This window comes from Genypterus blacodes, unplaced genomic scaffold (assembly GCF_046128005.1).
Source record: "Genypterus blacodes isolate CSIRO-AG114 ecotype Tasmania unplaced genomic scaffold, CSIRO-AGI_Gbla_v1 ptg000057l_1, whole genome shotgun sequence".
In the NCBI taxonomy this organism is placed as follows: Eukaryota; Metazoa; Chordata; class Actinopteri; order Ophidiiformes; family Ophidiidae; genus Genypterus; species Genypterus blacodes.
The window spans coordinates 2,911,677-2,939,351 of record NW_027466869.1 but is presented as its reverse complement, the minus strand read 5'-3'; the positions used below and the strand labels follow the sequence as shown (position 1 = coordinate 2,939,351).

Here is a 27,675-nt window from a genome sequence, read left to right as displayed (position 1 = left end):
ACCAGCAGTCAGGTTGGTTTAACGTTGACAACTTATAGTTCACAGCAAGTGTTTAAAACACACAAGGTCTGTCAGCTTGATCCTTTCACAATGTTTCACCACGTTGTCATCAGAGTGACATCAGGTGCAGAGAACCACACTTGCTTTATTGTTCTGTGAGATTTTCTGCGTGTACGTTTATCAGATCAATCAGAACCAAAGACTTGCAAGCTCGAGTCGTCACAATGGATGTGCTGTCTTTGCCATTCTAGTGTTTGATGTTGCCACTGACAAATCAGGTGCTAGATTTTGTGATAGCCTCTGCCGACTCTACATGCAGATCGCACAGCTCTCTAAAACCCAATGATGGTGAACAAACGAACATGTGAGCCATAGACTGGAAGCAAAGCTGTTTTTTGAGTTTACTCTTTTTATTTTGGAATTTTTTTGAATTTTTATTTGAATGGACAACACCACAAGTGCAAGCCTGTGACTTTTAAAAAAAATAAGAATGATTGTACAATAAAGCATGATTTGTGTCGATAGATTTACTTTCAAATTTGTTTATCAGATTGATTGTAGATTGTTTGAACTGCGTTTTGGAGGTTTTATAGAATGAGTGTTTTACCAAGGCAGCTGGTTTCTTTTCCCAGTTGATTTTCATTTAATAAATATTCTATATGTTCCCATGACTCTGTGATTTAGTCTTTCTTTGCCTGGATTAGACTAAAGGTTAATTAAAAATGTACTGAAAATAGATTATTATTCAGTCTTGCCAAACCACGTATTGTGTTTGGATTTGATTCTGCTATGACTTATCGTGGCATGAGTGAACAGCACAACACGTAATTGGATTTCAGCAATATCTTGATTCAGTTAGGTCTCAAGGAAAGGTCAATAGAAATGTTTCCCTTTGGTTAAATGTATTAAGTGTCGGTCAAATTTGGAAATCGTCAATCCGGAGAGGACTTTGCAACTTAGTTTGTGGTTTCTTCTCTGCATGGACACAAACGCAGAAATGTTCTACATGTAAGGTGAATTCTGATGCGTAGGTAGGCAGCTGTGTACTGTATATCCTGGTATAGATGAGTAATGTTTCTATCTTAGTTTTGTTGCATTGTCCCTACTCGGATACATTTACAGTACATAAAATCAATTATCCCTACTACGCTCCAACAGCAACAACAACTGAGCTCATGGCACAACTGAACTCTGGCAGTGGTCACCAGAGAAGTGGGAAGAAGTGATCTGTCCGATGAGTCATCCTTCACCAGAGTCTCATCAAGAGAGTGTGTGTGTGTGTGGCAGCTGAGCTTGAATACTATGGAGCGGGGAGGAGGGGGGTCCGGCACTGTGGGGGACATTTTGTTGCAGGGTTTGGGTCACTGGGAATCCATCCAGTCAATCTACATGATGAATCATTCCCATATTGATCCCGATGGCCTTGTCCCTCCCTGAGGAGAGAGCTTCTCTTCCCTCTACCTGGATTCTTCAAGCTGTTCTGGTGAACCTCACTCACCTCACACACTTAGCTGGTTATCTGTTCATTTGTCACCATTTGTTAGTGATAGTAGTGTATGTGTATGGGCTTTATTACAGGTGTGTGTGTGTGTGTGTGTGTGTGTGTGTGTGTGTGTGTTGTGAAATCCTCATTGCGATCAGAGGACTGGCATATTTTATGTGGACATGTCGCAATATCAAAACAAGCACGCGCCATGCGAGGATGGAGCGCGCACCCGTCTCCCCCCTTTCTCACACACACACACGCACACGCTTCTGCTGGAGGGGGCCACACAAGCATCAGAGGGACCAACGTGAACGCGCACAGTTCCCACTCCTCTCCCCTTCCTCTCCCTCTCTCGCTCTCTCTCTCTTTCTCTCTGTGGCGCGCGCTGTACCCGAGCCGTGTCGCTTGATCCGCGCGCGCTCCCGCTCGGTTCCAGGCTGAAGGGAGCCCGAGGAGGAACAGACGAGCCTCAGCGGCGGCGGGAGAAAGATGGAGGTGAGGCTCGGAGAGAGACTTCTGTGCCTGGCCGTGCTGTCCAGCGTCCTCTGCGTCTGCTCCGTCCTGGGAAAATACGTCAAAGGCGTCGTTAACACCAAAGAGGTGGGCGCTTGTTTTCTTATTTCCTTCATTCCTTCTATTTTGAATGTATCACCTGTGAAAACGACTCCGCCACAGACCGGGACAGACTGCGAAAGAGCCCCGGACTGCGTATCCGCACGCAGGTGTCTCTGTGCTGGACTGTTCCGCTGCCGTTCCACGATGTTTCCTCGGTTCGGCGTTGTTAAGTTGCACGGCACATTCATTCTTTGGTTATTTATTGAAACACACTCACCTCCGTTGTGCCTCGCAGTTGCGCGCTGGCTGCGTTTGTGTCATATGCGGCGTATATTTCACCCTCATTATCCTGGAGAGTGTTTAGACTCTGTTTGACATTATTGGGCTAGTCTGTGGTCACCGATCGAGCCTCCGGTAATCAATAATGCAGATCCGGGCAGCCTGTTGTGTCTGGTTTTGTTTTCCAGAATGTGAATTGGCGGAATTTATTCCTGTTTATGATGAGGGGACCCGTTACAGGTGTGCGTCAGATGGATTGTAACGCTCAGCGGTGCTTCGCTCATCCGGTCTGCTCAGGATTTTTACAGTTTTCAGTCACATCAGCGTCGACAAACATTGCTGCTCTGACAAGCTGCTGGAGAGAGTTAAAATATGAGCGTGTAGACGGCAGATATGAGCTGTTTAATCCTCCACCACCTGGTGGCCCCCCGCTGTGCTTTGTATTTTCAACACTTTATGGATTAAGTTTAACAGAGGGAGCACAATGCTTCACAGTGCAAACACGTTGGATGGGCTGGTCTACCATTTTGTTTCAACGGCACGCCGTGTAGCTAAACTAGCCTGCAGGGTAACAATGTCAGATAAAAGGAAAATCAACAGAAATGACTCTTAGAAGTCATTTTATAGTTTAAAACAGCATGTTGTGATCCAAGAGGGATATCTGCTACTGTTTATTTCTGTGTCACAGCATAAGAGACATTTGACCCTGTCCACTGCACCCTGCTGGGCTGCAGAAAGAGCTCAGGTGAGCCAGGAGTATTTGCTCAAGCGTGAACAAAATCAGTGTTTATCAGAGGAAGACCCATCATAGATGACAGTTCAGACAGTAGATGAAACCCAGTTGAATTCCTTAACAATTCAGTGATGTGCACTTGGTTGTTTCGTGTGATGGATTCTCAGATCTTGTCAAAATCCAATTTGGCACCAAAACAGCTGAAATGGTTTCCTACTGTGTTCTAACATATCGCCTTACTTGTAGATCGCCTTACCAGACTCTTCCAATAACCCGGAGCATAAAATCTCCTCGTTTGAGCCTGCAAAGTTTCCTTGTAACTCCACTACGTCCTGTATATGGGGGAAGAAACAACCCTCTGGTGTTTGTGCCGCCCTGAACTCTGTCTGCAGTGACTGGGACAATGTGTCATGAACTGAGATATTGAAATCACCAGCTGGAATCCTCAGGCTGATGAATAAAGTGAGCAGGAGGGTGAAATGCCCTTGAACACAGCACCGAATCCCCACCTGCTCCACTGGAGCTGCTCAGTGGCCAGCAATAGGCTAAACATCGTTGGCAGCACAGGCCAAACACAACGTGTGTGTGTGTGTGTGTGGTCTCCATCCTTAGGCAGGAATTGGCAAAACGGTTTCAGTCTGCCTGTTTTCTTTGTAAGACTTCAAAGTAAGGACACACTGTGCCATTTTTGGGTTATAATTAGGGAAATAAAGAGTAAAGAAATTAATTGGGAGTAAGTGAATGTGGATAAATTTGGCATTGCTCTTTAATGCTTTTCACTAATTTCCCTGTGGTGCTTCAGGATATTCTTTTGGCCGGTTTTTCTTTCTCTTGTGTAATGAACAAGTCAGGGATTATTGGCCCACCTAAGGCGAAGAAAACAACAGAAACAGCAGAGCTCTTTGAATGGCACAAGGCAGCACCAGGCTGATATATACAGTATATATATGTGTGTGTGTGTGTGTGCGTGTGTTTGTGTGTTTGTTTGTGTGCACAGTGAAACACATCATCAGTTTTGCTTGTTCGTTCCTGCCACAAGGTCAACAATCTCTCTCTCTCTCTCTCTCTCTCTCCCCTTCTCCCTCTCTCTCCCCCTCTGATATGTATCGGTGGACAGAGCAGTACATTTTGTTGTGTTATCTACACTCAAAGGGATAAGCACAATCTTGAAAGAGCGGGATTACTGGTTGAATGGCGGGACGGAGCAAAGCCCTGGTGTGGTGGACTTTTATTTGGCTGGGAGATGGCATACAGTTGGCTCATGGCGGAGGACTGATAAACTGTTCATTCGCTGGGCCGCCCCCGCTACGAGGTCAGGGGAAGGTCACAGTTCTGAGCTCAGCCATGGAAGTCTTCTCCCATGGGCGAGGCACTTCAGCCGTACAATGTTTGAAACGGGGAGCATTCTTGTCTGACCTTAGATTAGGGTTCAGGGTGTCACTAAGGAGTTCGGCCTGTTTACATTGGTGTGTGTGTGTGTGCGCCTGCCTTTATGTTGCCTTCAACATTTGGCTGCATTCCTACATGGGATACAATGTCTTTGTCCGGAGCTGGAATATTACAAGACTTCAAATTTAACCAAAAAAGATCTGTGTCTGTGTAATGGACGGCCTTGAGAACGTGCTCCATCCTAAGATCAACATTTCCCATCCTGAAACAGCCCGTCTGTTTGGATAGCAGCAGTTTTGAAATGAGGGATTTCATCAGGATTTCATCGTTGGAAGGGTTCATGAGGTATAAAGATCTCTGTCATAGCCTATTTGAATCCATGTCGTGATTTACAGCGGCAATATTGTGTTCTCCAATGTCGACAAATACGTCACCGCAACAAGTCCTTGAATTGAACTTTCAGATGTGTGCGAATGCAGAATTACCCTTTCACACAACTCAATCACTTTTCCTGCATCTCTTATTAATGAGAACATTGAGATGAGTGTAGTGTGTCTGTAAATTTTTACGGGATATCTACATGTGTGCGCACCTGCCAGGACAGACGGGAGGGGGGGGGGGGTGCAGAGCTTGATGAGTGTTAGTGTGCGAGTGTGTACGTGTTGCAGCGTTGTGTAACCCTGACTAATGAATCATTGAGAAGCCCAGCGGTCCAGGGGTGACTTGACTAGCTGATTGGTAATTAATTGTTAATGAGGCTTAGCAAGCAAACAGGGATCTGGAGAGTGAGAGAAAAAGACAGAAAACTACAAAGAGGAACAAAACAATGAGGGGGGGAGAGAGAAGAGGGGAGGGGGAGAGAGAGAGGCTGAAGTGACCGGATACTGCATCAAGGCACAGCACTTGATTAATGGGGTGTACGCACTCGCGCGCACACACGCACTCGTGCGCACACACGCGCACACATACACACACTTTCATGAGCGGTGGCTGAGTGACTCTGCATCACAATGCAGTGGCCATGGGGAAATAAGGAGACTAAAGGGGGATTAAGGTAGACACCTCGTCCACTGCTCCTGTTCTCAAGGGCTCTGTCTGTCTACCCTTACACACACACACACACACACACACACACGCTGAGGTGCACAAACTAAGTAGCGCCCCCCTGGCTTTGTTGTTGTTGTTGGTGGTATAGCTCGAGCCCGCTGATGAATGGTACTGGCAGCTATCAAAGCGTGAGTGACCTGTCGGCGCCGTCTTGACCTCGCTGGTCTCAGTTGTCTCTGTTGGTTTAAACTACACCAGGAACCTGTGTGTGTGTGTGGTGTCAGGCCCATGAATTTGTGGTGTGTGTGTACATGTGGTCAGAAATTTGACCCCGTATTTGGGTTTTTGGCTTGTATTTACGATGAGAGGGATGTAAGGTAGTTTGAAGTACAGAGGAGCTCGTACCAAGGAAGTCTAACTCCTTGTCATTTCTGAATACAATTGTTTAGCCTGAGCTGCATCACTGCTGGATTATTGAGGAGGTAATTTGAAGGACAGACAGGGATCGAGACAGACTAAAACTCTGTGTGTGTGTGCATTGTGAATGAATGCCTTGGCCTTTTCATGTTTCTATGGCAGCTGCAAAGTAAGGCATGCTGTTGTTGCTATGACAATAATGGGGGACTGACTATTGGTGTGATATGTGGATGTGTAGTGGAGTGTGACTTTTGTTTCAGACCAGCAATGAGTGTGTGAGGCAGCCATGTTCATGGGCGTGTGTGTGTGTGTGTGTGTGTGTGTGTGTGTGGGTGGGGGGCTCTTTCACTGCCCCAGCCTCTGGTCAGTTAAATGATATACACTCAGCCCTCATCCCTCCACGCCAACCAGACCACCCGTCTCTCTGCTCCCCCGCGACCCGGCTCTCGGTCACTGCTTTCCTCTGATGTCCTGGTTGTCATGGTTACAGCCTTAAGCATCACCCAGGACAACGTTGCAGCACAGGGAAGCAGGCTGGGCTTCGGTGACTTTTGGAGTTTTTCATGAATTATAGCCCAGAGGCTTCAGGGCTGAAGCTGGCTGGCAGCGGCTGAAATATGGCTGCGGTTTTGTTTGCTGTGATATATGGCGGCGGCGGTGGCGGCGGTGGCAGTGGCGGGCACGCTACAGTGCTCCGGTTGCACTTTATTCCTCAGCACAGAAATTACGGTGCTTGTTTATGTAGACAGAACACAAGGCAGTGGTAATTACAGTATAATGGAGCGTGGGGAGTTTTGTTGGTTGGTGGAGGATCAGGAGTTCAGCCCTCCGGCCCGCTTTGTTCAGGGAACCAGAGCTGAACAAACCCTAACCAGCAACAACTTCTTATGTATGAATGTGAATAAGGACTCTATGTGTGTGTGTGAGTGTGTGTGGCAAATGGAGACTGAAAAATGTACTTTATTCCTCTCGTCATTCAGTGTTTTTATTAAGACAGGTCACTTTTAATCCAGGGCTTATTAATCACATCATTATAATCATGATTTAGTAGTTGATGTAATGGATTAATCATGCTCGTGTCTCTGCCTTTCATCTTGTATCTGATTTTACCCTCTGCATGTTTTTATGTCTACCCTCTACATATATTGTATTATGTAGTTTTACTGTGTTACTGCAGTGTGTGTGTGTGTGTGTGTGTGCCCCCGGCGGCCAAATGAGTGTATCTTGATTTGGAAAGCCAAACCGAAATTTTGAAAACAATCCCCACCCTCCTTTTTCTCCCCTCTTGTTTTATCACCCTCTCTCCATTTTCCAGAGCGCCTGCCCTTTCTCCCTCTGCCGTCTTTATTGCCCCTATTTATGCTCCTTTTGTACTTGTGGTCTCACCCCCCTTCTCTCCCTCGTGTTGCTCTCTCCTTAATGCCTCTCTTTATCCACATCCTCTTCTTCTCTTCCATTTAATGACCTCTCCCCCTCTTTATTGCAGGACTGGGTTTTTCTCACTCGATTCTGCTTTCTCACCGATTTCGGGAGACTGGACTTCCGGTTCCGATATCCAAAGGTACATTTAGTGTGTGTGTGTGTGTGTGTGTGTGTGTGTGTGTGTGTGTGTGTGTGTGTGTGTGTGTGTGTGTGTGTGTGTGTGTGTGTGTGTGTGTGTGTGTGTGTGTGTGTGTGTGTGTGTGTGTGTGTGTGTGTGTGTGTGTGTGTGTGTGTGTGTGTGTGCAGGTGCAGGGTGCATTTATGTGTGTATTTCCTCAATCAGTCTTTCTTGTTGCTGCTCTTGTTGCCTTTTTTGTGGCCTGATATCTCCACATTGTTCCGCTCATATTAAACACTCTAATACACTTGTGTCTATTGCTGGCACCATTGATGTATTTCTGTCATTCCCCTTTCTTCCTCTCTTACTCATCAATTGTGTCTCCTTCCCTCTCATTCCCTCTCCCCCCTCCCTCCCTCCCTTCCTCCCTCCCTTGCTGTATCCACCACATTTTCTATGCCATTCTTCTTAACCTGCGTGTCGTTATTCCCCCCTCGTCGTGTTGTGCCCACGTTTCCCTTTTAATCTCTTTGCCTGATTTAGGATTTTGGAAGCAGTTTTTGACGTAAGGAGCATTAAAAACTCTCACTCCCTCTCTCTCTCTCCCCCACCCCTCTCTCTTTCTTTCGTAGTCTCGGTGCTGTCAAAACATTTTGCTGTACTTTGATGACAGCTCTCAGTGGCCAGCTGTGTACAAGAGGCCTGAAAAGGTGAGATAGTGACACCCGCATCATGTCACAATTTAAGGGGGAATGACACTCCGATTAAGAAGCGGCACTGTTATGCCAAGGTCCTTATCTTCTTGTTATTGGTCACGCATCGCAAATCCCATACAGAATTCCAAAATACTGGAGGATAACACAGAGCTGCGTTCCACAAAGTCTGAAAAGTTGACATTTTGGAGACAGGATTATGTGTTATCGATGATGCATGCATAACTTAAGGTACAATCAATACATTTCAGCAAAAGCAAAGGAGAGGAAAAGTCAATCACTGCAAAACCAATTTAGAATCTCAACCCCGTCCAGCTGATTCCACAATTTTAGGTGTGCTGGTTTTGACTTTGAGAGAGACTTGTATAAACATTTAATGGCTGAATACCACTATAGGAGGAACATGAATTATTAAACCGTGACACAATTGGCCCCGTACAGCCCAACTATAAAGTGTGATCCGGCGAGTAAATCAACATTAAAGTGCTTTCACAAACAATAAATAATGTATAATGTGACCCTTCCCAGTAAACAGACCCTTGCAGTCAGCTCATAACATACCCCCTGTTATTTTATCAACACTCAGAATCTGTGTTAAACTATCTTTAGCGCCTTCCAAGAAAACATTTTCAGATGTACGAGGAAAGAGGAGGCGTGTTAAAGCAGTAATTGGCGTTATCAAGTGTTATGTAGTGTAAAATGCTGCTGAAAAGCTAAATTCAGCTTGAAACGCCTCAGTGCTGCAAATAAAAACAACCCTTGGTCACACAACCTGCATTTCCCCGCCCGTTTACTCATTCGGAGTGGTATTATTCTTCTTTTTGCTGACAACTGCCTGGATGTAGGTGTGACAACATGTCAATATTTGCAGTGCAGCGTTTCTCAGCTCTCATCAGAATCAAATTCTGGGGTTGCTATTTTTCATTCATGTTCAGCAATCTCTCAGGGCGAAATCCATCAGAGAGGAGGCCCAGATATCAATTTCTGGTGACGCTACCCTCAATAAAGCAGAATGCAATGCCATCACATTTTCAATTACGTTTTGATTATGCACACTTTGCCTTTTCTGCACTGGAAAGCTCGCCCTCACTGTTGCTTTTGTTATTGCGCAACGTAAGGCTGCACACCTGCACATGCGAGCTACAGCTGAATGCAGCAAAGTTTGGGTACGCCTATGGAAAAAGATGTGAAATAGCAAAGGAGGCAAAGCGGTGATAAGCGGATATCAACCATGCAGGCGGTACAACAAAGTGGGACGGAGTTAAACCTGTGCCATTATTCATTGTCTTTGTCATTTGCTCCCACTCAGAACTGCTACCAGAAGGAGGCAGTGCTGAGGCCTCCCAACAACCAGGTCATCAACCTCACCACGCGCTACACCTGGTCAGGCTGTGAGGTAAGAATGCACACACAAACACACGCGCAGACACACACTGACACAGACACACAGCATATGCTGCAGCAAGCATCCATTATGCCTGTCCTCAAGCAAAACACTGCATCATTATCAGGGACGCTTTCCTGTAATTGAAGGTAAACTCTGGCCTCCCTGTCGCGCGTGTGCGTGCGTGCGTGCGTGTTGGGTTCACAGAATATCACATTATTCAAAGTTATTTTGGACATTAAAGCAGAGTTTCACCTTACCTGCTGCATATGCTTTGTTATGCAAAGACACGTATAGAGAGAGGGAGGGGGTGGGGGGGATGAATGGCCTGTGAGCTGTTATTCTAACATCTTGCAGATTCAGACACGTTCACTTTTGAAGGTGCACATCTGGATTTAAACCTTGCTGTTTGTTTTCTCCCTGTGACACAAAAATTCCCAGTGGCTCTTTTCAATAAGCGAACGAAATGTGTTTGTTTATCACAGTTGAAGTGGGATTGCCTTCACAACTGTGTTGTCACATAGAGGCTACAGGCTGTGAAATATGTTTATTCCTTGATATCTTGAGCTCCCAGCCTATTGTGATAGCTGTGTGTGTGTGTGTGTGTGTGTGTGTGTGTGTGTGTGTGTGTGTGTGTGTGTGTGTGTGTGTGTGTGTGTGTGTGTGTGTGTGTGTGTGTGTGTGTGTGTGTGTGTGTGTGTGTGTGTGTGTGTGTGTGTGTGTGTGTGTGTGTGTGTGTGTGTGTGTGTGTGTGTGCGCGCGCGCGCTTTCCTTTTAATCGCTTTCTCTCTTTCACTCTCTCTCTTGCGCTCTCAGGTGGAGGGCGATGGCGACGAGGAGGTCCTGAGCTGTGTGGGCGGTCGCAGTTTCCGCTCAGTGAGGGAGAGGTGGTGGTACATCGCCCTCAGCAAGTGTGGGGTAAGGCACCGGTCACTTGACCCCTGACCTCACTCTCCTTTCTCTCTCTAAGAGTGCACTGCCCACTGCCACAAGAAAGACTCAGCAACACAAACTAAAATCATTTGCCAATTCCTTTTGTTGGGCATGATGACTATGTTTTGTTATATATATTATATATTATCATATCATGTATCATATTATGTGTTGGCTCTGTGTGAGACATTGTACATCATAAACAGATGAACCTTCTCCTTTGCATGAAGAAGAAGAACTAAATTACTATTGCCATCGTTCTACTTTATAGTTCAAGTCTGGATTGAGCAAGTTTCGAGTTCAATCAGCGGAATAACACTGGAACTGAAAAGCACAGCTGAAAACACACACACACACACACACACACACACACACACTGAAGAAAGCTCTGTGAAATCCTGGCTGTTTTGTGGCTGCCTTTTGTGCCGGCTCTATAAATTTTTAAATCAACTTGAGCATAAGGTTTGTCCCTTGTATGTGCTTTCTCATCTAGACGCCGTTGCCCTCGACTATATTTTAAATGTTTAATCTAAATATGCAAAAGACAGACAGCTGGGTAATGTGGCTCACTTTGCAAGCGTTTTACCGGCCCTTCAAACGAACGCAAAAACAGAACTCTGAATGATTGCATCTTTTTATTCAGCAGCATTTATGTTACTGATTGATGCGCGGCTCAGTGGCAGAGACAGCTCCACAACCACTCCTTATGAAATGTTTGATGGTGGTGAAGTTGTATACGGCGAGAACAGAGGCGATCAGTCAGCCATCTGGGATGGAGTAGCAGACCGTGATGATGGAGACTGGTTAGCGTCTCTCAGGCATGGTATTGTCTGGACTTACTTGGACCTAACAAACTCTACCTGGAGAAGAGAGGAGATAAACTTTATTTGGAGATTTAGACTTGTAAGATTGGTATGCGTTGCTGTTAAGTTAGAATTGAACTTTAAAGTGCACCATGTGTTAATACGAGTCGTCACACAGCTCGTCAGTGGCTCGGCTGCTGTCCACCGATCGGTCAGCTTCAGGACGTTGTAGGCTTTAATCGTCCATGGTTTGATGGGAGGCGTGACGGATAGATGAAGAGCAAAGTGCCTGCAGGGCTCTGTTGTCGGCTGATGACGGTCTGGACAGTGGAGTGCTGTGTAATGACGCCTCTGCTCTGTGATGTTGCCCCCCCCTGTGTGCGTGTGTGTGTGTGTCCTAATGAACTGTGTCTGAGCTGAGTGTGTCACTGTGCTCCTGCCTGCCTTTCAGTGGCGTTCTCTTGTGTGTGGATTTGTTTTTCTGGGTTTGTTTTGGAGCTGCTGGTGTAAACCCCTGACTGAAGAGGGATGTGATTAGAGTGGACGCTTCCTGCAGACTGTGGTTTAATGTCATGCCAGTGTCCAGTGATAGACACTCTGCCTAATGCTGTTGGAGCGGAGTATAAAAGCCTGTCTCTATTCTCAGGGACATATGCATTGCGCAGCCCGCAGCCAATTTCCACCCTTCGTCTCTTGCCGCTCGCCTTCTCACTTCCCTTCCTCTTTCACACCTCTGCCTCCCTCGCTCCAAACCTCTGTCGTTCACAATGGTCTGCCGCATCCCGTTCTCTTTTAGCTCCGCCGCCAAGCTGTTGCACTGTCTGTCAGCGCTATTTCATATCTCGGCTGTTCTTCCTCCTCCTGCTCCTCTGTGTCCGTCCGTCTCTTAATTGTCTATTTCCTCCCTCTTGGCATCCTGTCGCTCCGTCTCGCCATCCCGCCGGGCTCATTTCGCCTTTGTCTCCCTGCACATTTCACGCTTTGCTCCTGTCTTCCTCAGTTTTATCTGCTGCTACATTTCCCCTCTTTGAGCCTCCTCCTCAATTATTCAGCCCCTTTCATGTTGCTCTCTATCTGAGTCTTCAACTGAGCAGAAGTGAATCTCTGGGTCCTTATCAGCTCCTAAGCCCTTACCACCAAAAGAGATCCACTTTCAGTCACAGCATGTCGACTTTCATGCAGTAAACTGTGCAAATTATTGTTATTTTAACTCTACCAGGGTATTTAATTTGATTGGATACAGCAGGAAACCTCAAGGTTAGAAACATTATTTCATCAGGAGAAAACCAGTCATTTTAAATTAAACTCAGGTCATTAGAAATAACATAGCAGAGGAGCTAAATTAGCAGGATTGAATGCTTCTGCTGGGTATCTCTATGCATAAATAGTCTTATAGTAACTACGTATTTGCTTAATTATTCAACGTGTTTGCCTGTGGTTGATGGGTTTCTGATTGAGCTTATTTACAAAGTGGTAAATAATACACACCCGCAGTATTGCTTTCCGCAAAATTGTTTTTAATGAGTAAACATAGCTTGAGAGGAAGCAGTAATTGCATAACGTTTATTGAAAATCCTCCGAAAAAACAACTCCGTAACATTCCTTCATCGCCTGCCTTTGACCCCGGCGTGTGTGTGTGTGTGTGTGTGTGTGTGTGTGTGTGTGTGTGTGTGTGTGTGTGTGTGTGTGTGTGTGTGTGTGTGTGTGTGTGTGTGTGTGTGTGTGTGTGTGTGTGTGTGTGTGTGTGTGTGTGTGTGTGTGTGTGTGTGTGTGTGTGTGTGTGTGTGTGTGTGTGTGTGTGTGTGTGTGTGTTGCTTCAGACAGCTATATCAGGAGTGGGTGGTTTTCACACTTCTTCTTAAACCAGCAAGCAAAAACCCAAAACCGTATCATGACCCCCCTGTCTGTCAAAGAGATGGAGCGTCCTGCTGCGCCGTGTGACTCCAACCCTCATCCATCCTTTCTCCCTCTTTGCATTTACTACTCTTCCTTCACTGGGGCCGGCTCTCTCTACCGGTTGTCTGAAAGTTCTCCCGCCGTACAGCTATCACTCTCTTTATCTCTGTCTCTGTGCTCTTTGTGTCTGTATTGATTTTGTGGCAGTGCACGCTCTACGCTTCTCGCCCCTTTGTGATAGAGGGAGTGAGATGGAGTCTCGGGCTGCCAAATGAAATCAAAGTCCTTTTTTTCTCTCTCTCTCTCTCTCTCTCTCGCTCTCTCTTTTCCCCAGCTACGCCGCAACCAACCCTGAAAACTCCATCGGCTTTGAACTTGTGTCTGTGAAATGAGCTCTTTGTGCTCTGATTGTCTGCCCGTCTCCGTCTCCTCTCTCTTATGCTCTTCAAGCGATTCAGTTCAGCAACATAAATTTACATGTTTGCCAAAAAGTTTGCAACATTGCAGAAGCACTTTCCTCTATAAGCACTGCTCACTTTCTCCGCGGTGGTTGTCCTTTCACGCTACATTACCCGCTTAAGTTGTCTCTTGTTGGAACAATGTGAAAAATACTTCTATAATGACCCGAACGCATAACTGATAACTAAACTTTACTGCATTGAATTAGACAAAACTTACTTTGGCAATAAATCTATCCATCCCAGTGTACAAAGAGTAAAATCAACCCTAGATTCTACATTGTTGCCCATAAAAACTAAAGAAATACCTCCTGTATAACAGAATACATTTATGAATTAACTCAAAAACAGGCGGCCATTAAACAGCTTGGTTCACTCGTTCACTAGTTATGGTGACCATGACCTGGGAACATGAGAAAAATGGAATAATAGGTGTGAGAGTGGGGCGGTGAAATGAGAAAAAAGTCCTTCACAACACACAAGTGGTGGCAGAAACATTCAAGCTGCTCTAAGTGTTTAAACCAGTGAGTTATTCAAACAATCAGAAAACTGGAGTAGTCTACTGGTTTTAAATAGAATTCCTGGACCAATGAGGAAAGATGCAGCAGTAAAGTGTGGATTCAGCTGTAAGGAAGAGCAAACCACACATCAAGACCTGCAGCAGCTCCTCCACTGGTTGAGATGTTCACATGTTAGTTTCTGTATTTCACAAAGAGCCCTCAAGTGCTTCAATTATGCCCCCAAAGTTTCGGTCCGTGAGAGCAACAAGAGCCCCATAAAGAGTGGATTATTTCCAACCCTGAACCATCCATCCATTTGTTCTGCTTCTATCTGACTCATCTTCACATTGATAATGCAGCAGCAAATAAGCCTAGATTTAGATTTTTCTGCACTGGTTTCACACACACACACACACACACACACACACACACACACACACACACACACACACACACACACACACACACACACACACACACACACACACACACACACGGCAGAGAGAGGTGTGTGTGTGTGTTCAGGGACGCTTCCACACCAGCTGGCAACACAGTGCAACTCTACCATCAGTGTATTCCTCCCCAGAGAGTGTTTTGAATGTTTTCCTCCTGTTTTAAAATGATGAGAAGTGATTTGAGTTGTGTTATTTAAAGTTACAGTAGCTGCCAGTCAAACTGAATCATAAAGGCATGTGTGCAACAGAGAATTCATCCAAAGAATTCATTTTATTAACCAACATCATGAAATTCAGGTGTAAGGCACAAACATTCTAGATGCTAATGTATCATGAATCCATCAAACCATCAGAATCACTTTACTGGGTGTTTAATTAGGGATTGTAGGTTGCTGGTGACTTCACCCTGAGCAGTGGATATAAATATGGAAATGCAATCTATGTCACAGGACAGAAATAGAAATAATAGAAGTTCAGTCAGGCAGTGAGCGTGATCTACACACCTGTTATGGTACATGCGAGCACACCAGCCGCAAGTCAAGCAGTCAGAAGCAGGAGAATGGAGTGGGCCTGTAGTTTGGAGCTGTAGAGGAGTGTGAAATGCACTTAACAGAATATATTTCCTTGATTGATCGCATTCGTAATGGCAAGTAACATCGTCAAAAATCGGTAGGGGGTCACGGAAAAAAAGTAATGGAGTTTTTATTGTTGTTAGTATTGCCCCCGCTGCAGTTAAAGTCACTAAATAAAGAAGTGTTTACTCCTGTTTACGTCCTGGTGACCCGCCGCTTCTCAGCTGGCGTGTGATTTCTGCCATTCTCGTTTTTGACTCCTCTTTTCGTTGTGCCTTCTCCTCTCTCCCCCTCTCTCTCTTCCCCGTAGTTACTGCATAACTCCACTGTCAGCTGCGTAATAAAGAATGAAAATGTTACAAAAACAGCCTGTCAGGAGGCGGAATTGCCCATTATGGTTTTGGCAATAATGTACCAGCGCGTTGTGTGAAAGGCTTAATGTCACATCTCTGTAATAAAAATCACCTTCTACATCCACAACCTTTCGCCTCCATCAAGGCCCCGGGGGAGGAGGGTTTGGGCGAGGTGACGCCACGTGAGCGGTGGATGGATATTTTACCGCTGCAGCACAATTTTTCTATTTGTCAAGGCCCTTTTTTTTTTTTCCTACGCAATGCAGAGTCGTTCATCGTCCCTAAGGCTACATTACCTAGACCTGCGATATGAGGGGAAAAGCGGCTCTCCTCTGCAAGCCTTATGCACACATACGGGCTGATGTGGTTGTAGATTTATGAAGCCATAATGGATATTGGAGGAACGTGCACCAAATCTGTTCAAAACAAAGCTTTTGTCATTGTGTGGACGAGACAAAGGGTGCTGATAAACTCAGACTCCCTCCTCCTCCCCTTCTGAAATAATAACTGACGTGTTTTTAATTAGAGACGATTAGGCGAGCATCAAACCTCTCTTTAGATGCTGTCCTGGTTTGTAGTGTGTGTGTTTGTATGATAGCGTATTGATAAATGACTGTTTTGTTATGAGAAATTCATTTTGTGGTTAAAAAATCCAAAGCAGTAAATAATAATAATAATGTAAAAGGTACATTTTGCACGGATCACAAAGTCTGTCACAGGTTCCATCTCACCCTCCTGAGGTCTCTCTCTCTCTCTCTCTCCCTCCCTCTCTCTCTCTCTCTCTCCCTCTCTCACAGGGCGATGGCTTGCAGCTGGAGTACGAGATGAAGCTGACCAACGGCCAGTCATTCTGGACGCAGCACTTGTCCGCGGATGAGTTTGGTAAGAACGATTGGCCGGAAAACGAGAGGTATTATAGGAAGGATTGCTGATGGCACAGGCAGACACCACTTAGCGTGGCCAATAAAGCACACTGAACTGGACAAATTACAATAATGTCGGGACAGCTGTGCGAATTAATGATGATGGATGATCTGATTGAGAGGGATGAGAAGAAGAAGAAGAGACCAGAGGAGCCTGTGCTTCAAAATGAATTATTCCTGCATCTCCAACAATGTCCTCTCTCCCTCTCTCCCTTGCTCCCTCTCTCTCTCTCTTGCGCTCTCTCTTCCCCCCTACTTAACTCATCCAATATCCTCATCACTTACCTCCCCCTCTCCGTTCTTCATTCCTCTCTCACCCATTTTTCACTATATTGCTATCCCTTGCTCTCTCCTCTTCACCCCAATATTCTCTTTACCGCATTGACTCCTCGACTTATTTAATTCCACCCCCTCTATTCCCGCGCCGCTCCTTTTCCCATCTTCCTCTGCTTTTTCCTCGTCTGTCCTGCTCCTTCCAATTCCTCTACCCATTCATCTCTCTTTCTCTATCCGTTCCCCCCAGGAATCTTGGAGACGGACATCACATTCCTGATTATCTTCTCCATGGTGTTCGTCCTCTCGTGCTACTTTGCCTGTAAGTATTCCGTCTTCCTCCTGACTTTTCTATAAGCGGACCAATTTATCCTCAGGCAGGCATTATGGGCCTCTTTTGTTAGATGAATTATAAAATCGACATGCATCCTTGATGGAAGAGGAGTGAGATCTCATGTTCTCCCTCAGATAAGTAAAGGTGGAACATGCGCCTATTTTTTCTTTGCCTGGGACCGAGAGAACACAGCGTGAGCGACACAAGCGCGGAGATGAGAGGACGGGGAGAGCGAGGCTTAGTTTCCTGAGTAGGTGAACGCTTGAGTGGAGAAGGTGGCACTCGGTGTTAGTGAGTTCGCTGCTGGAAGGTCACGTCTCTTCATAGCCAAGGAGCAGAGAAGAAGAACATAAGGGAGAACGAACATTACGAACTGAAACATCTTAATTTGCACCTAAATCAAGGATCCCCTGCAGCTTAATTCTTATTTCCCCCTAAACTATAAAAGTTTTAAAGGTTTGGGGGTGTTAAGACAAATGTTCTCAAACGGCCTCCTACAGTGTAAACCAAACATCGTCTGCACAGCTTCTGTACACTGGTGAGAGTAGAGAGATTAGAGGCAGTGCAGGCCCTGTTGCGGTTGTCGCCCTGCAGAATCACAACGCTGTGTAATGAGGCACATCATCATCTACTGGACGCGGCAGCCGTTCGGCTCTGTAAGACAGATTTCGCTGCGGGAGTCGAGACGTCGCTCGTGTTAACTTAAGCGGGTATTTTCCTCCAAAACAAGGGCGAGCCGAGTATGACAGAATTGCCATTTTGCTGTGAAATGATCCTTTGAGAGTCTTTTCAAGGAGTTGCAGAAGGGAGCCGTCGGGGGAAACAGGAAGTCAGGTCAACAACACCGTCTCACATGGTCAGGCTGTTTACTTGTAAACACAGCGGGGAAACAGGCAGAGCGTCTTACGTTATGCTGATTGTGATAAACCGATTTGTTTATGTATGTGAAGTTACTGCAGCCGCACATGATTATAACTGGAGGATGGGGAGTGTGAGTGTCCACAGGGGGCAGCAGTGAGTCCAGGTTTATGACCCCGCCACGCCTGCTGAACATTCCCTCAGGTCACATCACATTGTTTTCTTAATAACCCCCTCTGCTGAAATATGCATTAATGTTCTTTACTCAGGGATTGCAGAGGTGTTTTGGAGCAGTCGGTGTGCTCGTATGTACAATAGGGTCGTGCATCTCCAGATGAACACACACTAATGGCCGCTCATCCCTTCATCTGGGCTGCTCCATTTTTCCTTTTCTTTTATCTCTTCTGGCTTTTCCTGTGTAGCTCTCTTGCTCTCACCATCTGTTGGCATATCTCCATCCTTTTTATCTCTAACCCCATCAACACACAGACACACTCTATCACCTCTTCATCTCATTTGTGTTTTTCTCCCCCTGCAGACAATCTGAAGGGACGACAGCTTCTTCACACAACCTACAAAATGTTTATGACGGCGGCAGGTGTGGAGGGTGAGAGCCAAGGCTGCTTCTGTTCTTCACACACACAAACACAAACACACACACACACACACACACACACACACACACACACACACACACACACACACACACACACACACACACACACACACTCCCTCCCGGTGGATGAGGACCAGGAGCCGTTGGCAGGCTGGAGCATCTCTCACCTTAATGTCTTCTTCAGGAGCACAGATATTATCAGCCTTATTAGCCTCTGAATAGAAACTATCGCAGCCAGCCACGCTGCAGTACAGCGTATAGTGGAGCGTGCTGTTAACGATGACACCCACACACACACACACACACACACACACACTCTCATTGCAACCTACCCACAACTCTCTTCTCTCCCCTTTATCTCGATCTCTTCTCGCTTGCTTGTCCCCTCTCCAAATCCCCTCTGGATTCTCTTTCTTCCTCTCCTCCCTCCTTATCTCACTCTCTCCTCTTGTCCTCTCCGTTCCTTTTCTCTCTCTCTCTCTCTCTCTCTGTTCCCTCTCGCTTCCCCCTTTCCCTCTTATCGCCTCTATTCTCGTGCCCCTTCTCCAAAACCTCTGTTCATCTCCTTCTCCTCCTCCTCTCTCTCATTTTGCCACCACCTCCCTGTTTTGCTTTCTCCTCCTCTCACCTTTGTCTTCTATCTCTCCCTTTCCCCCCTCTGTTTCTCTCCTCCCCACATCCTCTCCGTTTGGCAGTGCTCAGCCTCTTGTTCCATTGTGTCTACTGGGGCCTGTATGCACAAGACGGAGTTGGCAACGGCAGTCTGAAAATACTGGGTGAGTTTCTCTTCTGCATCAGCTGCATACTGACAGACTGACAGACTGACAGTGTGCCTGCACTGGAAAATCACTCACTGCCACGGCACAATGAATGAGTGGACGATGATGGATGTGTGTGGGCGGCAGAAGTGTAACAGCTGCTTTGACAGACACGGGCGGCATCACGCTTGATTGTGCTCGCGCGCGCGTGTGTGTGTGACCTGATTTTAGTTTCCCTTCTGATATAACAGATTCGGAAACTGCAACCTAATTACCCCTTCTGTCTCCCTCTCTCGCTTTCTGTCTCCTCTCTGTCCCTCTCCAGGGAAATTACTGTTCTCCGTCAGTTTCTTGGTGTTCCTTCTGATGCTCATATTGTTGGGGAAAGGTTTCACTGTCACCAGGTGGGGGCTTTGCAGTTTTTTGTGTTTGTGTGTGTGAATTTGTTGCTACAAGCCTGCGTGTCTTTTGTTTTACACGGGCCTGTTGCCGTGTGTGTGTGTGTGTGTGTGTGTGTGTGTGTGTGTGTGTGGGCGCGTTTGTGCCACTTCAGTATATTTACATCAGGTGTCAATGTCGTAATACTGCCACCCGAAATGAAAGAATAAGCCAGTCAGTGACTTTGGTTGCTCTTGACAGAAATGCTGCATCATTGAAGCTTACTTTGTTGGGTGAAGGTTCTGCTTTCACCACAGTCCAGAGAAATATTGGTCCTGCAAAGCCTGATGGCAACAAATTTGACCTTCTGCATTTTCACATCAGTCAGATACACACATCAGTCAGATACACGCAGGTAGGGTCCAAAATGTCACACACAGGTTCCGTGATAAACTTACTCTGTCCTAACGTTTACCAACAACGTCAACATTGAAACATTGGAATTCTGTGGGTTTACAGTGTAGCTCAGCATCAAACCTCTCCGCTCTGTGCCTGGCCGGGCCTCTGCAACTCGGCACTGACATCAGGTTTGGACTCAAACTATTCTGGAATGTGTCGTGACAGGGCTCTCGGGTTACAGGTTCTTCAAAATGTCAGGCCCATTCCAAGCTCTAATAACCAAGCTCCACCAGGGCTTTGTTCCAAATCCCAAATCATGTACAAAAGTCGTGTTTCCTGCTTGGAGAAGACACACAGACAACCAGACACACACACACACACACACACACACACACACACACACACACACACACACACACACACACAGACACACACACAGAAAAGCTTCCATTAATCTGAACTGAAGAGAAAACTGTAGATAAACAACTGCTGTAAATGCTGTATTAGAAACCAGAATATCGGTTGAATATTACCATTTCTGTTCTCCCCCGCCCCTCTCTCCCCCCAAAAAGATAATGAGCCCTAAATACGGATGATTGACAATGGCGCCTTTCACTGAGACATCAACACGAACCCCACTGTCGTCTAATTAGACAGATCCGCTCCTCGCCGGGCTGTCGTTTGTCTTTGGCTCTGATTTTCAAACCGGAAGCACGGTGACAGCTGTTTTCAGCCCTCCGTTCATTTCGCCTAAACTATCCTGAGACGTGGAGTCGGGAATAAAAATGCGATGTCAGAAGTAGGCCAGTCTCAGAGGCACGCGCCGCTTTAGATCCGTGATTGTTGTCGTTCCCCCCGCAAAAGTTTGGGAGTTAGCGAGGCGTGGAGTCGTATAATCAAAACTTCTCCTCCGAGTTTGACGACGGGACCACCAGATGCGTACTCAGGCTGGCTTTGCAGGGCCGGTGTTACATCTGTCTCTTTCTTATTGGCTTTCAAAAGTGGATATAGTACTGCTTTGAGAAATTAAAGTGCTAAGATGGCTAAAAAAACGACGCTGGTTGTATTGGATAATGAACCGATGTTAGTTTGGAGAGGTTTCCCACTGATGATGTTCGTTTGCTGGCATGTGGCGTTAAATTAGTCTGCGCTAAAGGCAGTTTGAAACGCTGATAAAGGCTTAACGCTAAAATGCATCCGCTTGGGCAAATGACGGCACATTCATTTGCTTTGTTGCGCACACACATTTGCAAAACCCACAGAGTTTCATGTCCATTTTATATCATTAAGTTATTTTCGCTGCTTTTAGAGGAAACCGCCTTTATACCGAGACACCCAGCTTATTTGTGTGTGTCCCTCCATCTGTGTGTTGGCTCCTCGTTTCTTCCTCTAAACTATGTGTGTGTGTGTGTGTGTGTGTGTGTGTGTCAGGGCCAGGATCAGCCACAGCGGGTCGATCAAGCTGAGCATCTACATGACGGTCTACACCATCACCTACGTCATCCTCTTCATCTACGAGGCGGAGGTACTGTAGCAGTGCACGTACACCACAAAGTACCCACAATGCATCACCACCCCCATCACCTTCAACACTCATCATCCCCTCCCTTGTCCGCACACACACACTCTGCTCCTCAGATTGTGGCTCTCTGGGTAGTTTCCAGCCGCACATGCGTCGCAGAGACAAAGTGAGACCTCTTTCCCCGACACACACTCCGTCTTCACTCGTGACTTGAACGCCACATGAGATTAACGTCCCAGATGTCTGATTTCTGACTTGACACTGTCTGACATGGCGTCCACACCCAAATTATTGGCTTCTACAGCGTTTGGAAAGTCTCCCCATGCATATTCATGAGCATGTGGAGCTCACAGATCATGTTTGGCTGTAACGGCTTCTTCCATCACTCATCACCCCGATACATTTTTAATCATGAATATTCATCAAGTTGATCGTAAAAAAAATGTGCCAGGACAAGAACGGGGTCCATCCTGACTGGGAGCGCCACCGGGAAGTTTGTCCCTTATTCCCTTATTCCACCTGCGACAATCAAAGTTAAAGAGGGACGCTCCTGCTCTGCTTCCCGTGGGGCCTCTGCTCATTAAAAATACAGCGTTCCATGTGTGTGAACATGGGTTTCAGCGGCGGTGTAGATTGCTTTTGGATTAAAGCCAAATGAATAAATGTAAATGTGATGATATTCAGCATGTGAGCCGCATGAATTAATAACCCAGGCGGGAGTGTGATGCATGCATATGTTTCTGCCTATTTATCACAGTAGCTTCAGCACTGAGATGTAATGATGCTGCATTCAGAGGCCCTGAATTACACTCTTTGAATACCGCATGGTGATAATGACCCAGTGGGACGGTGCAGGGGATCTATCTATGCTATATTTAACAGTGGAGCCTATAGCCATCTCTCTCTTACTGCGATATGTGGAACAGAAAGTGTGTAATTTATCTGCCAGCTGCCCTCTTACATGCTCCTCACTATTAAAGAGCTCCGGACCCAGGGGAGCTCCTGCTAAAAATACGTCAAACTAGGTTACATTTGGCAACCAAGTGGAGCGGCTGGATTATGACTGGAGTGTTCCTGGCTCTCCGGCCCTGCAGGATCCCCCGGAAAAAAGAAAAAGGTTCCGCTCGGAGCAGTTAGATCCATGCATTATGTAGCAGGGGGGGTAACCCTGTAGGACCGCCACTATCCAGCCACCGGACTGTGAAATGCAATCCAGCCACCGCAGATGTGAGCCCACACGCACGGCTGCAAACACACACACACACACACACACACACACACACACACACACACACACACACACACACACACATCCCACTCTAAGAGACGTGTCAATGTCAAAGGCCCGCGCAGGATGTCAGGAGCCGAGCCGTCACTGGGTCACGGCGGTGTATCGGCTGAACCCGGCCGCAATCCGTCTTCGTAATTGGAGCGGAGACGACAAGACAAAGACAATCGATGCATCCTCACTGGACTAAGAACTCAACTTGTTTAATTCTAGCACATATGTGTAGTTATTGTGACATTTGTGTGTGTTTTCGTTGTTTTATTTGAGGCTTATTTTATCCAGAATGGGCTCTTGAGATTGAACACTCACTTTAGTCTCGACCCAAATGGCCGCGGCACGATTACGCTCCATAAAGCCTTATTGAAAAGGGATTAGAAAATGGGTTAGTGCTTTTAAAAACAAAAACTATTGACTCAAAACAGATGTGATCCTGACATTGTGTGTGTGTGTGTGTGTGTGTGTGTGTGTGTGTTTGTGTTTCAGTTCTTCGACCCAGGTGAAGTGCTGTACGCCTACGACAGCCCGGCGGGTTACGGCCTGATGGGCCTGCAGCTGCTGGCCTACGTGTGGTTCTGCTACGCCGTGCTGATCTCGCTGAAACACTACCCGGAGAAGCAGCCCTTCTACATCCCCTTCTTCACCACCTACACACTGTGGTGAGCGCACGTGACGCCGCCCCTACGCAGCCCCACATCGCAACGTGGAGAACTCCGTTGCTCGAGGTTCCTGCGCGTCTGAATAATTGATGGCGGCCTGTAGGAAGGTGCAGAGGATAGCAGCTGATACTTTAAGGGTTGTGAATTGAAAAGTTGTTTATTTTTACGGGGGCTATCAGGCCGCCTTTTATTCAGCTGTTTGAGGTCTATACTTCTGGAATAATTTATGCCCCCATTTACCCGGGCGAGATAACTGACGCTCGCTAGCTCTGTACTTGTAAATAGTTCACGAGGCGAAGAGGAATCTGTCCACGCACGCACGCACGCACGCACGCACGCACGCACGCACGCACGCACGCACGCACGCACGCACGCACGCACGCACGCACGCACGCACGCACGCACCCCGCCTCCACTGTGTTTACATGTGAGCGCACAGGCCGGGAATGAAAGCGACACGACAAGGGCGAGTGTGACCTTCCCCTCATTACCAGCTCTGTCTCCGGCTCCTCTCCTTCCATCGTTCATTTATCTTTTCTCACTATCAAAGTTTTCATCTCATTTCCCCCCCCCCACTCACTTGCTCCTTCTTCTTCTTCTTCTTCTTCTTCTTCTTCTCTGTTCTCTTCAAGGTTCTTTGCGGTGCCGGTCATGGCTCTGATCGCCAACTTTGGGATTCCCCGTTGGGCTCGGGAGAAGATCGTCAACGGCATACAGCTCGGCATTTACCTCTACGCTCACATCGTGTTCCTCGTGTGTACCACTCACTTCACACACACACACACACACACACGCCTGGCATATATTGTATAAGTAGTCGCATACTCACTAAGCCTTCTGTTTCTCAGGTCATCACACGACCTTCAGCAGCCAATAAGAACTTCCCGTATCACGTTCGGACATCCCAGATCGGAATCCTGCTGTCCAGTCCTAAAGGGGGCGAGGGGGCGGAGAGCTTCCCCCATCACGCCTACGGGAACAGCTCCTTCCTGGGAGACTCGCAGCCCAACTTCACCGAACTCTTCTCCATCCAGTCGGTGAGCGCGGCGTTAACGGGCGTGTGTGTGTGTGTTCACAGTGTTGGGAGGAACAAGTGTGCGAAATATTAGAGTCCAGATATTACATCATTGACCACCCAGCGTGAAAACAGATTGCTTATTGATTCTGTGTATCAAATCAACCTTCATAGCCAGGTTAGAGGAGAAGATCAGCATGGTTTAGAATCCCCTCACCTACATGGAGGTAAAAACCTTCCCCCATTTTCCGCGCGGTGCTCATTTTTGTCGCTTTTTTGTTGCAAACCTCCAAAGAAATCAAAACGGCGGTCTCTTATAACAAAGAGGTGCCGACGTAGCTCTGACACTTACACGCCTCCAGGGTGTATTTCTTGGCGGAGACTCTGATCTGTTCCTGCGGCCGTCTGCAGAGTGACAGTCGGCACAGTACGGCACAGACACACACACGCTGCTGCTGCTGCTACCGACACCCCGGACAGTGAGACAAACGCTTAAACAGGGAAGTTTGACGGGAGAAAATTAAGTCGTCATGTTTCCCGTGATGAACGATCTCGCTCTGGAATTTTCCCTTCACGTAAATGAAACGAGCCCCGATTTTAATCACAGACACCAGCAGGAATTGTAAAACCAGCAGCTGCCAAAAAACGCACAATAAAGCGTTTATTGTCTGCAATCTAATCCCTTAGTAAGTATTTCAACACATCACGGTCCGCTTGTTTTAGTATCTGGAGCTCAGTAACTGAACCATAGCAGGGCGACGTGAACCCGAGCCCGATCCCTTTCACACCGCAGCATCCGTGGGCTTGAAACGGAGCTTGTGTGACGTCGCTGCTCTGGTGTGTGTTAGGTCAACCGGTGGTCAGCTGCACACACACACACACACACACACACACACACACCTACACACACACACACACACACAGTCACTGGTAATCTTCCTTAGTATCTGCTAATGAGTGGTGCAGATAAAGATCCGAGTGTTCCTCCTAATGATATTTTAATATTTTTCAGTGATGATCTGCACAATATTGAGCCATAGCTGTTTTTATTAAAACGGGACAAAAAGCCATTGTATGATCAAAAATAATGTTTAATTTCCTGCCTCTTCTCAAATTGTTGCTCTTAATTTCCTCGGCTAAAAAGAAATTATCTTAAAAAATTACTTTATAATAATATAATATTTAAAGAATAATATGAATAATAATAGTTTTAGTCCTCACAGGTGGTAAACACACGCCTACCTGTGAGTGTCTGAGGCTCTGAAAAGGTCACAAAGGTCAACAGTATAACCCCCCCTCCCTCCCTCCCTCCCTCCTCATCCTCTTCCTCCTCCCAGGACCCGATCAAGACTGTGGACGGGACGGTGCCCCAGAAAGGCCCCGAGGTGGCGAGGAACAACGAGCAGAAGATCATCACCACCGCCGCCGCTGACCTGACCACGTCCATATTCCCTCCCCCTCCGCCGCCGCCACCTCTGCCGCCGCCGATCCCCCCTCGCCCGGCCAGCCGCTCGTCCGCGGTGCCGCCCCGGCTCCCGTCCTTCACCGAGTACTTCAGCATGCAGGGCGGCGGCGGAGGGATGGGAACCAAGGCGTGAACGGCCCCGGGTGATGGCGGCACCGGGCGCGTCTAAGAAGAATGAAGAAGCAATAAATATTTGATGTTGAACCGGTAAGAGGCAACACGGGGGAGGAAGAGGACGCAAGAAGAGGACGGAGAGGGAATGAACAAAATACCGAAAGACTCCCATTGAAACATTCATGAGGCATTCATGGTGGCCCGGAAGAGTTTGTAAATAGTTAAACCGGGTGGGAGCCTCCATTTAAAGGGTTTTAGGTTTTTATGGCTGAAAAATATGTTTTTTGTTAATTTTTTTGATGACGTCATTTCACATGGTGCCGTGACCACGAACCTCTCCCCTCATCTCACTTTGAAGCCTTTTATTTTCTTTTTTATAAGATGAACGTTTTCAACACGTCACCTCACGTCATCGCTTGATTCCCTGCTCACTCCTCGGTTGCAGCCGCTTCATCCTGGGTTGCTCTGATGTAAATGTACAGCGTCACGGTTACAGTGGGGCACTTTGAAGTACACGTGAAACACGCATGTTCGTATTGTATTTCCTGTCCATACAATATTTGCTTACTGTGCGTCTTGAGAAGTGTACTTTTGTAAATACGTACGATAGCCTTCAGTATATTTTTGACCGCATAAGACCAATTAAGTCCAATCGGCATCTGAAACACGATGAACGTCGTATTTATGATACCTCAGTTTCAGTCGGAGTCTCACCCGCTCAAATACGTCACCATTTCCGCGTGTGTGTAGACGTTGGAGAGTGTACTGATGCAATACAGCACAAAGAAGAGGGTGGACTGAGAGTTACTGCAGTACTTTGTTTCTTCTGTTCCTTTCTCAGTTTCCACCCACAACACAAACAGGACGAGTAACTTCCCCTCACCCCTGTCCCGTACCTGAAACATGTCAACCGTATGCGTTGGCTTTCCGTGCGTGAAAAGGGTCGAACAAATACGACCAGTAGTTTTGTATTCATTCGACATTGAGCAATGATGAAAAAACAAAACGGCTGTGAAGATAGCAACACAATTGTACATTTCTGTCTGTCCTGCATGGAGCACTTTAATGTTCCTGGTCTTAGTCTGTTTATTTGTGATGATGTCATCTTATAAGGCTGCTTTGAATCTGAATTCGCACACACACGCACCCGCACACACGCACACACAGTACTTGTAGATACACTCTGAAAACATCTTTAATCATCCAGATGTTTTAGAGAACGCAATATGCTTCGTCAAGGTAATTTTATATTTAATTACAAATGACAACAGCGATGTAAACGTGTGTATAAACCAGTTGAGCACCAGCCTCTTTGTCGTTCAGATTGTCATGGTTGTTGACAGGAAGTTGGCTCATTCATGGTGCATTTCTCTGACTCATAGAAAACGTGCTCATCGACTAAATAGTCACACACTCATCAGTGGCAGTATCGTAACGGAGTCCTTTTCGGATGTTAGCACTGTGGTGTGTCATTTGTAAGAGTAGTCGGAGGTATAACTTAGTCTGTGAAACGGAATGAGACTTGAATAAGAGTACTAGTTGTAATTTCTGGTTATGTGTGTG

The 27,675-nt window shown here is 46.7% G+C and overlaps 1 protein-coding gene across 1 annotated transcript; it reads left to right on the top strand.

The window, feature by feature from the left end:
- The first annotated feature begins 1,949 nt into the window (after positions 1-1,949).
- On the top strand, positions 1,950-26,821 carry tmem145 (transmembrane protein 145). Its single transcript, XM_076152694.1, has 15 exons — positions 1,950-2,086; positions 7,393-7,467; positions 8,079-8,156; positions 9,469-9,555; positions 10,360-10,461; positions 16,311-16,395; positions 16,960-17,031; positions 18,440-18,508; positions 19,213-19,293; positions 19,601-19,679; positions 21,484-21,577; positions 23,346-23,518; positions 24,151-24,271; positions 24,367-24,555; positions 25,871-26,821. Exons 1-15 carry the CDS (start codon positions 1,976-1,978, stop codon positions 26,129-26,131), a joined length of 1,677 nt encoding a protein of 558 aa, XP_076008809.1. The 5' UTR covers positions 1,950-1,975; the 3' UTR covers positions 26,132-26,821.
- Positions 26,822-27,675: the final 854 nt, after the last annotated feature.

What these genes read in the sequence shown, in the direction of transcription:
- tmem145 (XM_076152694.1), top strand. Translation starts at nt 1,976, where the DNA reads ATGGAGGTGAGGCTCGGAGAGAGACTTCTGTGCCTGGCCGTGCTGTCC. An exon ending in CTTGTCCGCGGATGAGTTTG is followed by an intron (nt 16,396 to 16,959) that starts GTAAGAACGATT and finishes CGTTCCCCCCAG; the next exon opens with GAATCTTGGAGACGGACATC. An exon ending in AACTCTTCTCCATCCAGTCG is followed by an intron (nt 24,556 to 25,870) that starts GTGAGCGCGGCG and finishes TCCTCCTCCCAG; the next exon opens with GACCCGATCAAGACTGTGGA.